We start from the raw sequence: 15,840 nt of genomic DNA on the forward strand, positions 1-15,840 counted from the left end.
ATCTCTGCTTTCTCCCTCTTTCCCTCTATCTCTGCTTTCTATCTCTGTCCCCTCTATCTCTTTCCCCTCTATCTCTGCTCTCTTTCTCTGTCCCCTCTCCCTCTTTCCCCTCTGTTTCTACCTCTATCTCTGCTCTCTTTCTCCTGATGTATGACAGGGCGGTGATCTTTTAATCAATGACCAAGTTTCCCAGGAAGACAGAACTGGTCTGCCCGTGTAACATGTCTATGACTTCCTAAGCAGGGGTCACTCAACTCAACAGGAAGACAGAACTGGTCTGCCCGTGTAACATGTCTATGACTTCCTAAGCAGGGGTCACTCAACTCAACAGGAAGACAGAACTGGTCTGCCTGTGTAACATGTCTATGACTTCCTAAGCAGGGGTCACTCAACTTAACCTTCTGACACCTAACCTCAATTTGTTCCCTTCAAACTGGACTGAGAGACGCTACCAACACAATGTCACCTTGTCCACTGCAGGTTAGGACTGGTCCATTATGTAGGGCATAGGGCTGGGTGCCTTTTGGGAAGCAACAAGTCTCTATGGACCTGCCTGAATGGAGTTAAATACCTGGAAGACAGGTCAACTCTTCCAAGTTTTGAACGTAGAGGGGCATGTGCCGAATCTGAAAAACCGGGCAGAGTTGTCAGCTTACACGGACAGAGGATGTGTTGGAGTGACACGCATAAAAAAACAGATGACACATGCCCATCAGAGTGAGTGATGAGTGTAAAAAAGACGGACGATGCATGCCCATCACAGTGAGTGATGAGCGTAAAAAAGACGGATGACGCATGCCCATCAGAGTGAGTGATGAGCGTAAAAAAGACAGACGACGCATGCCCATCAGAGTGAGTGATGAGCATAAAAAAGACAAACGACACATGCCCATCAGAGTGAGTGATGAGTGTAAAAAAGACGGACGACGCACGCCCATCAGTGGTTGAGCCTCTGACATAGACCATGTGTTTGCCCAAACTTAGCAATGATATGATACCTTTTACTGTTTTTAAAAGGTAAACTACCAATTTTGGTCATTTTGATACCAGATGCATATTTGTTATGTTATCCCTTTGATTATTTGTTGAATTCTTGTCACTGTTCATGACTAGTTTTTAACAAATTGAAATCATGGGTTTATGTATCTATATGGACTTGAAAACCCAAGCCTTTTGGGTTTTGACAAGAAACATAGAGGATCTGTGAAGATCTATTTTCCCTTGTATTTGCAAAGGAATTATGAAAACTTCACCAAAATATAGGGCAGTGATGATTTTTCAGTCACTTTTATGAAAATACCACAGTATTTGTACAAGTTCCATGGTACATTTTGGTAATTTGTATTTTATGATCTATGAATCATTTACTGTAAAATAAAGTAGGACTATGTTTAAAATGTTGGTGTTCTTCCCCTTCAAATGTGAGTTGCTTTTACCACATGGATGTGAAGAAAGTATTATATTTAGTTCAGAATTCGAAAAACAGCTTTATCAGCTTTATCATACCCACCAAAATGGACTGTAAAAAGCTGAATAATATATAATATACATTGTAATTTTACAGAACATATGCTAATTAACAGTGTCTGTTTTGGTAAATGTATGATAGTAGCCTTTTCAAAAGGTTTAAGTTGGTGTATGTCAGATATGTTAAAAGCATGATATGAGATACAGATTACATTTTGAAGGTTAGATAATTTACATAAAGTCTACATGTGCATCTCCCTACCTGTCTGTATCTGTGTATCTATCATGACTCCCTCTCGTTTCTTATTTTAAGTCAAACACGCACACTTGGGCGATTGGAGGTTTCATGATTAAGGCCAAAGTTGTTGCTGATCTCCAAACCATAAAAGCCGTCCAACACAAGACAATTTAAACAATAAAATTGCAGAAGTTATACGACAGTGACAGCACAACAATGTAACCAAGTTCTCCAGTCTGTCTCACGGGAAAAGGTTTCTTTAGAAATGATGTGCGCCATCGACAGAGACATTCGTCCGAAATAATTTTAAGGACACAGTATGATCATGCTGCATAGCATAAACATGATATAAATGTTTGTCATAAATTACATGTTTACACTGTTAAACTTTGAAAGTATGATAAAAATGGCACTTGCTGTTGCTTAATCAACCATAGGCACAGCGACAAGCGCAAAATATTTATTTTATGTCCATGCATTTTATAACCCAGTAATTACACACATTCCGAAAATGAATCTATGTTTATTGTTTACAAATAGATGATTGTAACATAGTCTATGCAATGTAAAAAGCATATTTGCCATGGTAGCCTAATAAATTATTACGTTAAAGACACCCGCCGCACAGTAGCCTATGCTGTGTATTCGATTCCATGTTCGCCGCTTACTCGTCGAGCTAGTCATGCGACGGGTTACCTGCTTTACATGATGCAAAGACAGCTTCCAATCACAAAACTACATGCACGATGTGAACAAAAGAGCGCGTTAAACTCATATCAAAAAGATTAACAGTAGCCTGTCGAACTCCCTTTTAAAACTCATCCTGCCAGGAGACAGTAACGTTTTTTCAAAGACTCAGCCCACTACTACAGGCTTGCCAATTAACGCTAAACTGACAAACTAAAGATTGATAACCATTACTATCAAAAAAGTATGTCGCTGGAAATTTAGCCTGGTATGGAAAAACGTTTCGTTAGAAATAACAATGAAGTCATCTAAAATATATTATTATATTTCAGCATGTTGTATTGCAATCTTTCTTGCCATATCCAGAATGCATCAAGAAATTGACATGGTCAACTTGTAAAGCCTCCCTAGCAAAGCCTCATGCATGCTTCTATGAGTTTTGCAATGTCTATCCTCTCCAACAACAGCTTTGTGTGTGACGGTCTAGGACGCCCATTTACTTTCCTCATTGCCGTGGTTTCCCCCATGAATAAAACTTACTTTTCTCTGGCTTGGCTGTCGGACGGCACGTTGTTACTCTTGCCTTTGGCGTACATGCTTGCAGAGAGCTCCGATTGTCACGCACCTGTCAACCCATCACAACCTCCCTGGGTACAGCCCAGTCACCATGGTGACACAAGCAGCGTGGCTTGCTATTGGATGTCTTGTAACTTGAATACGCCCATTTTCTTTGGTAACCGCCAGTGACTGACAGTAAGCTGGCCACTCCCTTCCTAATAACTCCCCTGAACCTCCCTCTCACCCCCTCCCTCCTCTGCATCGTCTCTCTCTTTCCTCTCTCTCTTTCTCTCTCTCTACCTCTACCTCTCTCCTTCCATCTGCGTTGACTGTATGTGCCGCTCTCCCTGGCATGGCACCATACACATAGAGAAACACACAGACACACACACACACACACACATATCCCACTCCCTCCCTCCATTCTCCTCTTTCAGCGCAAGGGGGGATTTGAAACCGTCCGAGTAGGATTTTAAACAACTGGCTGTTCCTTTTATAAACAATCACACCCTCTACCGACGCACAGACAGCGCATTGCGTAAACAACCCTCGCAAATAAACTGGAATAACATTTGTCTGTTACATAGTCAATGGTAAACTTATGAATGGTTTTAGAATAGGAAAAGACAGGAAGACATAGAGTCAATTGTTTGAGATCCAAAAACATGCTGTAGTGTTGTTCTATACACTTTTGGAAAAAAATAATAATAATCATCAAAACTGCAAAGTCAAAAGTTTTGAGTAATCCAAATTCGTCACCTACTTGCCCTATCTGAGCTGTTAATAATGTCAGTCCACACTCTCAGATGAACTAGTTGACATATTGAATTATACGTGAATTGCTGTTGGGAACATAAGTTATCATACGTATTTGTTTAATATGAGTCGTCTCTCAAAACATGAGATGAAATGCAAGTCATGCTGTCGGCAAGCTAACAACCGTGGTGCACTTCACTGTCATGATGTACTTATCACAGCTCTACTGAGAGACAAAGATGACTTTGGATTCAGAGCAAATTTGGACCTAGTATATTACAGAAAAATAAGATGCACTGCATCCCAATGGGTAGGCTGTGGAGATGGACTGCTTTTTGTGTGTGTATGTGTTTGTGTGGGTGGCGGATGTGTGTGTGTGTGTGGCAGGGGTTCTGTCTGTGTGTGTGTGTGTGTAATGAGTGTGTGTTATCAAGGGCACATTACAAGGCAGCAGTGTTTACCCTTACGTAATGCTCCGGTGATGTGACCCATTTGGAATAGATGCACACTGTCTCTCTCTCACACACACTCACTCACTCACTTCCCCCATTTCTTTCTTTCACTCTTTCCCTCTTTCTGTCTCTCTGTGACAAACCCCCTCTTTTGCTTCCACTCTCTATTGCTGTCTCATTCTGAATCTCTCTCCCTCTATCACTCATCCCCCCTATTTTTTTAGTCTCACTCTGTTTCTCTCTCACTCACTCTTTTACTCCCTGTCGCTCACTTCATCATTCACTCCATTCCTCTCTCTTACGCCTTCTCTCTGTCTATCTCTTTTGCTCCCTCCACTCTTTGAATCTCTCTGTCAATCACTCCCTATGTCTGTCTGTGTCACTCGCTGCACCCGCTCTCTGTCCTCTTCCCTGTTACCTCTTCTCCTCTTTCTCTTTCTCTCTCCTTTCCTCTGTTTCCCCACACCAGCCCCTCTCTCTGTCTCTGTCTGTATCTAGTGAGCTTCATCCCCCAGGAGAGAGACAGCAGTTCTATTTCAGACTAGCAGAACTTTCGTTTTGGGATGAGTCCCTTGAGGGCTGATCGCTATGACAACGAATCACAGGCGGCAACTTTGTGTTTGAGAAGATAGAAAAGAGGAGAGGAGAGCTTAAAAGTAGGAGTGGTCTGAGGTTTATATTATATAAAGCAGGAGCAGTATGGGGTTCATTTTATATGAAGGGGGATGGGTCTATGTCTCATTATATAAAGATACAGGGGTCTAAGTCTTACATAAATAAAGAAGAGGGGATCTGTGGGTCATATTATATAAGAAGGAGGGGAATAGTTTGCATATTATATAAAGGAGAGGAGGGGTCTCAGGTTCATATTATATAAGAAGGGGTATAGTTCTCATATTATATAAAGGAGAGGAGGGGTCTGTGGTTCATATTATATAAGAAGGAGGGGTATAGTTCTCATATTAAATAAAAGAGAGGAGGGGTCTGTGGTTCATATTAAATAAGGAGGGGTATAGTTCTCATATTAAATAAAGGAGAGGAGGGGTCTGTGGTTCATATTAAATAAGGAGGGGTATAGTTCTCATATTCAATAAAGGAGAGGAGGGGACTGTGGTTCATATTAAATAAGGAGGGGTATAATTCTCATATTAAATAAAGGAGAGGAGGGGTCTGTGGTTCATATTATATAAGAAGGGGTATAGTTCTCATATTATATAAAGGAGAGGAGGGGTCTGTGGTTCATATTATATAAGAAGGAGGGGTATAGTTCTCATATTAAATAAAGGAGAGGAGGGGTCTGTGGTTCATATTATATAAGAAGGGGTATAGTTCTCATATTAAATAAAGGAGAGGAGGGGTCTGTGGTTCATATTATATAAGAAGGGGTATAGTTCTCATATTAAATAAAGGAAAGGAGGGGTCTGTGGTTCATATTATATAAGAAGGGGTATAGTTCTCATATTAAATAAAAGAGAGGAGGGCTCTGTGGTTCATATTACATAAGAAGGAGGGGTATACCTGTTCAATTTCTCATTAATGCAATTATCTAATCAACCAATCACATGACAGTTGCTTCAATGCATTTAGGGGTGTGGTCCTGGTCAAGACAATCTCCTGAACTCCAAACTGAATGTAAGAATGTGAAAGAAAGGTGATTTAAGCAATTTTGAGCGTGGCATTGATGTTGGTGCCAGACGGGCCGGTCTGAGTATTTCACAATCTGCTCAGTTACTGGGATTTTCATGCACAACCATTTCAAGGGTTTACAAAGAATGGTGTGAAAAGGGAAAAACATCCAGTATGCGGCAGTCCTGTGGGCGAAAATGCCTTGTTGATGCTAGAGGTCAGAGGAGAATTGGCCGACTGATTCAAGCTGATAGAAGAGCAACTTTGACTGAAATAACCACTCGTTACAACCGAGGTATGCAGCAAAGCTTTTGTGAAGCCACAACATCCACAACCTTGAGGCGGATGGGCTACAACAGCAGATGACCCCACCGGGTACCACTCATCTCCACTACAAATAGGAAAAAGAGGCTACAATTTGCAGAAGCTCACCAAAATTGGACAGTTGAAGACTGGAAGAATGTTGCCTGGTCTGATGAGTCTCGATTTCTGTTGAGACATTCAGATGGTAGAGTCAGAATTTGGCGTAAACAGAATGAGAACATGAATCCATCATGCCTTGTTACCACTGTGCAGGCTGGTGGTGGTGGTGTAATGGTGTGGGGGATGTTTTCTTGGCACACTTTAGGCCCCTTAGTGCCAATTGGGCAAGGTTTAAATGCCACGGCCTACCTGAGCATTGATTCTGACCATGTCCATCCCTTTATGACCACCATGCACCCATCCTGTGATGGCTACTTCCAGCAGGATAATGCACCATGTCACAAAGCTCGAATCATTTCAAATTGGTTTCTTGAACATGACAATGAGTTCACTACTGAAATGGCCCCCACAGTCACCAGATCTCAACCCAATAGAGCATTTTTGGGATGTGGTGGAATGGCAGCTTCGTGTCCTGGATCTGCATCCCACAAATCTCCATCAACTGCAAGATGCTATCCTATCAATATGGGCCAACATTTCTAAAAAATGCTTTCAGCACCTTGTTGAATCAATGCCACGTAGAATTAAGGCAGTTCTGAAGGAGAAAGGGGGTCAAACACAGTATTAGTATGGTGTTCCTAATAATCCTTTAGGTGAGTGTAGTTCTCATATTAAATAAAGGAGAGGAGGGGTCTGTGGTACATATTATATAAGAAGAAGGGGTATAGTTCTCATTAAAAAAAGGAGAGGAGGGGTCTGTGGTTCATATTATATAAGAAGGATGTATCTGGTGTTCATATTATATAAGAAGGATGGGTCTAGGATTCATATGTAAAGGAGAAGGGGCTGTGTTACAAATGACATAAAAACATATTTAAAAAAAGAAAGCAGGAGTTCATGATTTTTAAGGCATGAGTAAATTATTTGCTTGTTCCAAGGGTCAAGCACTGAAGACTGTAGTTATGACTCCCACTCAGGTTTCAACCCGCGGTCAGATAAGACAGAGAGACAGATAAATCAATAGCGGCCAAATATGTGTGTATATGTGTGTGAGGTAGAGAAAGAGCGAGACAGAAAGAGGGAGATACAGCACTGCTAACATAATAGCTTGAGGCTAAAGAGAACAAGAAGGAAGAGATAGAGAGATACGCAAGGAGAGAGAGATAAGAAGAGAAGGATGGAGTGATCATTCGGTCCCCGTCTCTCTCTCCCTGTGGAGATGGCTCCTATTAATGATGTCACTCCTGCTGCTGAATTTTCTGACTGCTCCTGTAATGAATAGCTCCTCTCTGTAGAGCTCGCCAATAGAGACCTCTCTTCTCTTACTACTTCTGCCACTCTCTTACTTATTTCTTCTTTTACTTTGTCCCCATCCCTCTCTCACTAGCCCCCACTCCCCCGCTTTTCTCCCTGCATTTCCTTCTTGCTGTTGAGTGGCTTCTACAGACGGGACAAGAGAGGAGCCGAGCGAGATTGAAGTTGATCGTCTACCCCATGGAGGGAGGGTCCCTAAGCGGTGTTCCATTGAAGCTGCATGGGTAACGGTTTAAGCCATTGTTCTGAATTTAGTAGTGCAGTTTTAGAAAGAGTGGCAAAAAGTACAAAGTAAAAGTAATCAGCTGTGTTCACAAGGTAAGGGAAGTTCAATATTATTACATAAATGACCTGGTAAAGTGAGATCATAACCAGTGAATTACACTGGCCAATAAAATAAAAAGAAAAAAAGGGTGAAAATCCCCTGTGCATCTAATGGGATGATTTTGACCCCTGTTGTCCAACTTACAAGTACATTTACCAGATGTGTAAGAAGTACAAAGTACTTGGCTGTGTGAATGATGTCACGACACTGTTTGGTTTAGGAGAGACCAATTCCTATTGATTTGGTCGAGGTCTCTAGACCATCCTATTTTCAATTCAGATCTGTGTACATTAATATTTTAACAAATTGTTTCCTAATACCACATGACATCACTGAGCCTTTGAAGAGACAAAATTATATAACATTTGGGGAGGTCTGGAAAACCTTTCCATTTTATTTGCTTTTGGAAGCATTAGACTATTGGTGGTCCTGTGAATTTTTGTGATTTTTTTCTTGCTTACATTTGCCTTTTACGCCACTAGATAGCTTAAGAAATATAAACCATTAGCAATCCTGTATATGTCGACAATCCACATACATTCAAAAACTGCAAGGGTCTTGAGTTTTGACACCTAAATGTAGAGAGTTTATTGTCAGAGATGGATTTCATTAAGATTTTGGTATTTCATTCTAATCCAGACTTGTTTTATCTGAAACTTGTTTTTCTAAGAACACAGATGTGTCATGATAAAATGGCTGCAGGACAGATGCACGAAGATTCTGCCAATGAACGCAGTTTTATCCAAGAACAAACATCAACTGAAACAAGTCAACGGCACACCAACATCAACAGCAATAATGACCAACAAGAAACACTGCGGCAGGAGGAACTTAAATAGGGACTAAACAAGGGGTTAATGAGACACAGGTGAAAGCAATTCACTAACGAGACTGAACATGGAAACAGGAAAACTAGAATTAAAACACACAGAACATAGAAATGAAACAACCGGCATGGAACAGGCCGTGGTTGGACATTATAAAAGGATTGAGATATTACACTTGGTTGGTACATTGTATTTTGAGCAGATAAGTTGGGGGGAACAAATCATTTTTCAGTCTCTTTTCTTAAGTCTATCTGTATTCATAAGGAATTGGAATTGCTTGCCTTAAGTGTTAAATTAGGAAACAAGTGTAAATTACAGTTGTTCAACTGTATCACCCAACATCACCCAACATCATCACTAAAATACATTTCAGACATTTTAGTGAACAAGCTTTTTACACGACCTCTCCCAGTGTGATTCTGACTGAATTTCAGCCATTCCAGAGGCTTAACTAGCACTACAATATTTCACTAGTGTGTTTATAACTATTGCAGATCAACACGCCTCTTATGTGAGGATAAAAGTCAAGAACAGATCCATTCTCTGGTTTAAATCTGGTATGAAATATCTGATGCTACTCACGAATGAAGTGCGGCGTGGGCAAATGCTAGAAAAACTACTTCTAGCATGGAATGGACTTTCATGACGTTGAGAAACCTATGTAAAAGGTATTAGAAAAGTAACAGCAGACTACTATGTAAATACGCTATCTAATGGGTGTCCTTCCAAACTCTGGAAAACAGTAAAAACCCTGAAGAACAAGGCCACCATCGCACCACTACAGATTGTGCGGGACTCTGTACCTACCTCTACCTCTTAAAGCTAGATCCAGGGTCATTGATTAGTGCTGCTCCCAATACCTCTAGAACTCTAACACTTATTTAATCTAACGTACATTTTGGGGGTTATCCCTGAAGTATGGTTCCCTCATGTGCTTCCACTGCATAAGGGTGGGGACACTACTGTCCTTGATGAAAATCCTCCTATCTTCAAAAATCCAGGAGGCATTGGTAAATAAACAGGAATTTGTTCAAAACTGTATTTTGAGCAGATTTCAATCTGGCTTTATACCTGGACTCAGTACAATCACAACTACATTAGTTGTAAATCATATTGTCAAAGCCTTTGATGAGAAATCAATCTGTCTTGCTTTGTTTGTTTACCTGCCGAAGGTGTTGGATGACGTAAATCATTCAATCTTATTGAAAAAGTTGTCTTCATTGGGCCTGGCCAAGGACACTTGCCTTAGAGACAGAACACAGGCAATTGAGCTGATGGAATTAAACCTATATTTCTTGTATTGCACAAAGGAATTCCACAGGGAATATATTTTGGGTCCTGTATTGGGTCCCATATTGTTCACTCTATATCGATGCTCAAAAAAATTAAGGGAATACTTAAATCACACATTGGATTTGGTTGAACGAAATATATTAAAGATCAAAATCTTTACTGTACATTGTGTAATTTGTTGAGAACAGGTGTTCTGGGGGATCACCTCCCAGACCCAGATCAGGGCATCAGCGAGCTCCTGAATCGGTGGCACAACTTGGTGGTGTCGGATGCACAGATACATAACGTCCCAGAGGTTCTCAATTGGATTCCGGTTTGTGGAATGTGAGAGACAGTCAGTGGCATCAATACCTTTGTCATCCAGGAACTGCACACTCTGGCCAGATGAGGCCGGGCATTGTCCTGCACCAGGAGGCAGCATAACATTCACCATGGCGTCTCCAGACTCTTTCACGTATGTCACATGTGCTCAGTGTGAACCTGCTCTCATCTGTGAAGAGAACGAAGCGCCAATGGTAGACCTTCCAATTCTGGTATTCTCTGGCGAATACCAATCGAGCTGTGAGCACAGGTCCCACTAGGGAACGTCGGCCCTCATGCCACCCTCATGGAGTCTGTTTCTGACAGTTTGGTTAGAAACGTGCACACCAGTAGCCCGCTGGAGGTCATTTTGTAGGGCTCTGGCAGTGCTTCTCCTGTTCCTCCTCACACAGGAGCAGATACCATTCCTGCTGCTTGGTTGATGCTTTTCTACATCCTTGTCCAGCTCTCCTTGTGTAATGGCCCATCTCCTGATATCTCCTCCATGCTCTTGAGACTGTACTGGGAGACACAGCAAACCTTGCAATGGCATGTATGGATGTGCCATCCTGGAGGAGCTGGACTACCTGTGGAACTTGAAGGGGCTGCAGGTACTGCCTCATGCTACCAGTAGTGACGAGGACACCAGCGAAATGCAAAACTGGAGAAGAATCAGCCAGGAATGATAAGCAATTTGTCTGTGGCCACCACCTGCAAAACCATTCCCTTTTTGGGGGTGGTCATGCTTTTGCCTCAGTTCACCTGTTGTCACCTGTTGCACCAAAACAGGTGACACTGATTCACAATCATTTATGCTTCCTAACTGGTCAGATTGATATCCCTGAAGTTTAATTTACTTGGTGTTGTACTGTGATGATTACGTGTTCCCTGAATTTTTTTAAAGCAGTGTACAGTATTATGTCACTCTTTAAGATATTGTGCATTTCATTTTTATGCTGACGACACAGTAATATATACTACAACACCTCTAAAACAAGCTGCATAACTGCAGTCTGATTTCTAATTGTTACAAAAATCACTAATGGACGGTAGGTTGGTACTAAATGCAAATAAAACTTAGTGCATGCTATTTTGTAGGTCACAGAACCTAGCTTTGGATGACCCTAAAATGACTACCCTAAATGGATCTTCTATAGAACATGTTGCCTCTTATAAATACCAGGGATTTGGTGAGATGAAAATGTGTATTTCAAAACATGTTGGAGAAAAGGTTAAAGATTATAATGTGTTTCTTTTACAGGAATAAATAATGTCAGTCACATCAGCATAGAAAATATATTGTGCAAGTTACTTATATGTCGCTACTGGATTATGGTGACATACACTCTATATATGCATGCCTCAGCTTCTGCAGTCAAATCTCTAGATATCTGGTTCAGTTGGCTAGTCAGTTGAGATAGTTTTTCTTAATATATGCTTTATTTGCATTTTGTATGTGTTTTAAATACAGGGCTCAGCTGTAAAAAAAGACAGTGGGTTCAGTTCATTCTCTATATAAATAAAGGTGAATGAAATGTGACTGAGATAAAAAATCAGGGTGTAAAACAAAGACTGTTATATAATTTGCTTCCTCCACCCATTAGATATTATGCAGTTTCAGTTGAACTTATTTAATTTTCTTTTAAATGTTTTACCAAAAACTAAAAATATGGCTAGGAATGTCAATACAGTTAAAGTAGTGAGGGCAGTTATGATAAAAATAAATCAACACTCATCAGTGATAACATAACTAGCTAATATCTATTTTTTCAGAGCATAATAATTTTATGCGAGTGCTGGTCATGGACTGCCCATTAGGAGCACCAGGAGATTTCCCGATGGGCCTTTCCAACTGTCCGTGGGCCTTTTTTTTTTTAACACAGTCTTTAACACACTCCGCCAGCCCCAGTCTGGATTAAAAACAAATTATGATCGCTTGCCATCATGTCGTCGCTGGGTGTTGTGGCACAAATGGCCAGCACCCAATGAATTAGTGTAGCACCAATGCAGCCAAAAAATGGAGCAGCTCAGGGCCGAGGACAGAGAAGGAGATGCTGTACAGCCCCAAAAGTGAAGACAGTTATTTTGGGTTGTAATCTTTCTTTGTCAGGGGGGAGGGTGTGTCATCTTTTTCCAGTACGACGGGAGTGTCATATGAAAACATGTCAGTTTAGGAGGGAGTTGTTCTTGATGTCTTTAGTTTAATCAGATCTTTATTTTATTCACCGAAACAGCAAGAGAAGAAGCTTTTATTATTAACTAATGATTGCTGCTATGCATTGGTACAAGACAAAATTTGGCCAAATAAATAGTGATATCTTGTTAAGTTGGCACCCTGCCATTTCAGTATAGTGATGTGCTATTCCTAAATGAGAGACACACAGAGACTGTGAGAAATCTCAAAATGTTCCATTCAAAAAATCTGATATGCATTTTCATCGTGGGGTGAGTCTGCAAATATCTAAGCCAACATCTTTCTCACTCTTTCTTTCTCTCTCCATCCAAGACATTTCCTTCCCCCTTTGGTTTCCATCAAGCAACATTCTGCAGAACGTAACCCACAGTCATAGAGGTCATCTATTTCAGGGTGTCTAAAAGTTTCTGTCACTTACAAACACACCAACTTTTTAAATTAGATTTGTGGAAAGGCAACACATCAGAAAGCAATATTACACTTGCGAGCGCAGACCAAGAGACAAACACAATGGATCTGTTGCCTGTCTTTCTACAAATGCCTAAACATTCAGCAAAAGGCCTTATTTAACAAGCAGGTACATATGTGATTATATTTCCACTGAGAGTGACTGTTAGCAAGGACACTAATTAGCAAACGATAAAGCTCTTACACGAAAGACCTGCTAGAGATTAATTGGCACAGACGTTTACAAGTGCTCCAGACTCGGTAAATAATTTAGTCTGACCAGTAATATACCTTGTCAAATGCCGTCTTCATTTTGTTAAACACACAAGACACCACTGAAAAGATGTCATTGTATAATTCTAACAACTGGGTGATTGGATGATCATGCCATGATGATTGGATGATTGTTCTGGATGATTGGATGTTTTTGTTGGTTAACGTATCAATAAACTGTCATAAAAAATGTTTTTTACCCAATGTTGCGAGGAGAAAGTGTTAACTAGTCCTGTAGTATAAAAAAGTCAGGTTTGTAGAAGAAGATAATACTAATTTAACTGGGCCTTGGCAAGGTTTTCACTCAATCTGCAAGGACCTATGTGGTCTGCTGAAAGTGGAAGTCCCAGCCTGGGGCGTCTTGAAACTGCCTGCTCTAAACAACATTTGCTGTTCTCCCCTCTCCCTCTCCTCCCTCCGCTCAGTGTCCTGACCGGAAGCTCCTCTGGTGTGCAGCCAGAGTATTTTTTATTTGTTAGAGCGGGGAAGTTAAAGCCAGGGCTTCCTGTCTTTGACTGTGGTGGGCATGCTGATTATTGTAATAGACCAGTATGGAGAAACATCCAACAGCAAGCAGAGCAAATGTGTTTTTTGGTAGTTTAATGTTATTATTGTTATGAAAGCATTTAAGCATTTCGATTATTTATTAACTTTTCTACCACTGTTTGGACTGAACCTTGATGTAAGAATTTAGTGGTGGGGGTGAGGGGTTCTCTTCTTATTATATTACTTACTCATGTTTGTTTGAAATGCCAATAATTATATTGTATGCTGGGAATTTAGAGAAATACAAGCAACCATTGGACTTTACTATCATAAGCATCATTCAGAACATCCACAAGAAATGTCTATATATGGGGGGGGGGGGTCTGATTGGGACTGTTTTTAAAATCTGTCAAGTACGGTCTGCATTCAAAATTGTAGGGATGGTGGCTCTGGTGAAGCCATTTTGAGTTCCAGCTTTGCTACAAATAAGTACCTGTAATAATAATTACCTGTCATTTTTTGGGAAGAACCTAAACTTAGTCCTCAGCAGTGTGAACAGTGTACAATCATCCCCGGTTCATCTAAATCTCCATCACACTGATGTTAATGTGCTTTAACGCTTCCCAAACATGTGGTTTACATTTACATTTTAGTTATTTAGCAGACGCTCATATTCAGAGCAACTTACAGGACTAAATAGGAACTGAAGTACTATTGTTTTTACATTGAAATGAGTGATATCAAAACCTCCCTTATTAAAAATGCAAAACAGCATATTCATTTATCGGTGGAACATGTTTTTCCCTGTTAATTACATTGGCAAGATGAAATAGTAGTGCTTCCTGGGACTCAGCAGAGAAAAGGCTGATTGAACAGGGGTGGAAAAACTCCTATTAAAATTAAATGTATGCACAGCCTTCTTCTGGATTCAAGGCAGGCTTTCCTTTGGTGAAATTCCTGATGATTTGAGGCGGACCAAGCGTGCACTGGGTGCTGATGTGCCTGGAATACATTGGAGCGCTGGAGGGCCAGGCAAGAAACCACAGAGGACTCTGGGTAATAAAGCCACAGATGAGTGTGTGTGTGCACTCCTGCACATGTACTGTATGAGTTAGTGTGTCCTCATTCACAGCTGTTCCTCGTCTCTCCTCTCTGTCTAATGGGTTCTTACTGACAGACACTTTCCTCTGTGCAGAAACAGACTGACCAGGCCCTGTGGGGGTGTAGCCCAGGTCTTGATGTGTAGGCCAGACTGGGGATATAAAAAGGGTGTGGCTGGAGGTTGTGCTTGTTAGAGTGCCCATATGGCTAGGCTCACCTATCTTCCAATTTACAAGCCTGGATGATAGATGGGACTGTGTGGAGGTCAGGACGGGAAGATGTCCCATGTCCTCTCATCTCGTCCTGTATAACTAAACCATCACTTTATCCGTTAAAGGTTTACCTCTCAAGGTTTCTCTTCTGCTGAAACACAGAGAACATTGGCCCCAGGGTAGGACAGCAGAAAAGTCACTGCCTGGAATTTAGGTGCGTCAATGTGAGACCAGGGTTCAAATCCTGCTTGTGGATTCTGCGGAGGGCAGCGTAATTGGCCAGCACCGTCCAGGTTGGGAGGGTAACTGAATATGGGTGCACTGCCTCATTGCTCTCTAACGACTCCTTGTGGTGGCCAGGAAACTCAATCCAGGTAGAAGGGTGGAGAATGCATTCCTGACTGCGTGTAAGGATTCCAGTACAGACTTCATGGTTGAGTGAGCAGGTCTGCTTGGAGTTTCAGTGATGAAGCAGGCCAAAATCACTAACTGGAAATAAACAAAAAAGGATGAGATGGTCATTGGTCAAAGGCTGGAATTCAAATGAATCCTCCAATGCTACAGTATGTGTTGCGGTAATGCACTGCACACGCTTCTTGTTGTGGAGAGCCCAGAACCATTCTTTGATTTTATTTGACCGCGAATACATGTGGGTTTGATTGAATTGAAATTTGGACCTACTGTTCCATGGTGATTTCATGTGTTTCAGATGAGTGGGTTAACTAGCACCTGTTTGTTCACTGTCCCTGATGCCTCTTTATGTTTACCGGTCATTTTCCAAAGAAGCCATTTCAAAAAGGACAACAGTCCTTTCCCTTGTGCAATGCCATATCCATTGTCCCCAAGACAAAAACCCTACAA

The 15,840-nt window shown here is 41.2% G+C and overlaps 1 protein-coding gene across 2 annotated transcripts in view; it reads right to left on the bottom strand.

Moving 5' to 3' along the window:
* Nucleotides 1-3,160, bottom strand: part of si:ch211-130m23.3 (LisH and SSDP domain-containing protein) — a 79,583-nt gene extending 76,423 nt beyond the window's left edge. Inside the window, exon 1 of one of the 2 annotated variants that reach the window (XM_010876480.5) lies at nucleotides 2,933-3,160. In XM_010876480.5, the coding sequence (XP_010874782.1) occupies nucleotides 2,933-2,988 (56 nt within the window). In that variant the 5' untranslated portion in view covers nucleotides 2,989-3,160. The remainder of the gene's footprint in view (nucleotides 1-2,932) is intronic. The other variant, XM_010876482.4, reaches the window with a different exon arrangement.
* Between the last annotated feature and the right edge of the window lie 12,680 nt (nucleotides 3,161-15,840).

The sequence above is a fragment of the Esox lucius genome, chromosome 13 (assembly GCF_011004845.1).
Source record: "Esox lucius isolate fEsoLuc1 chromosome 13, fEsoLuc1.pri, whole genome shotgun sequence".
Lineage (NCBI taxonomy): Eukaryota > Metazoa > Chordata > Actinopteri > Esociformes > Esocidae > Esox > Esox lucius.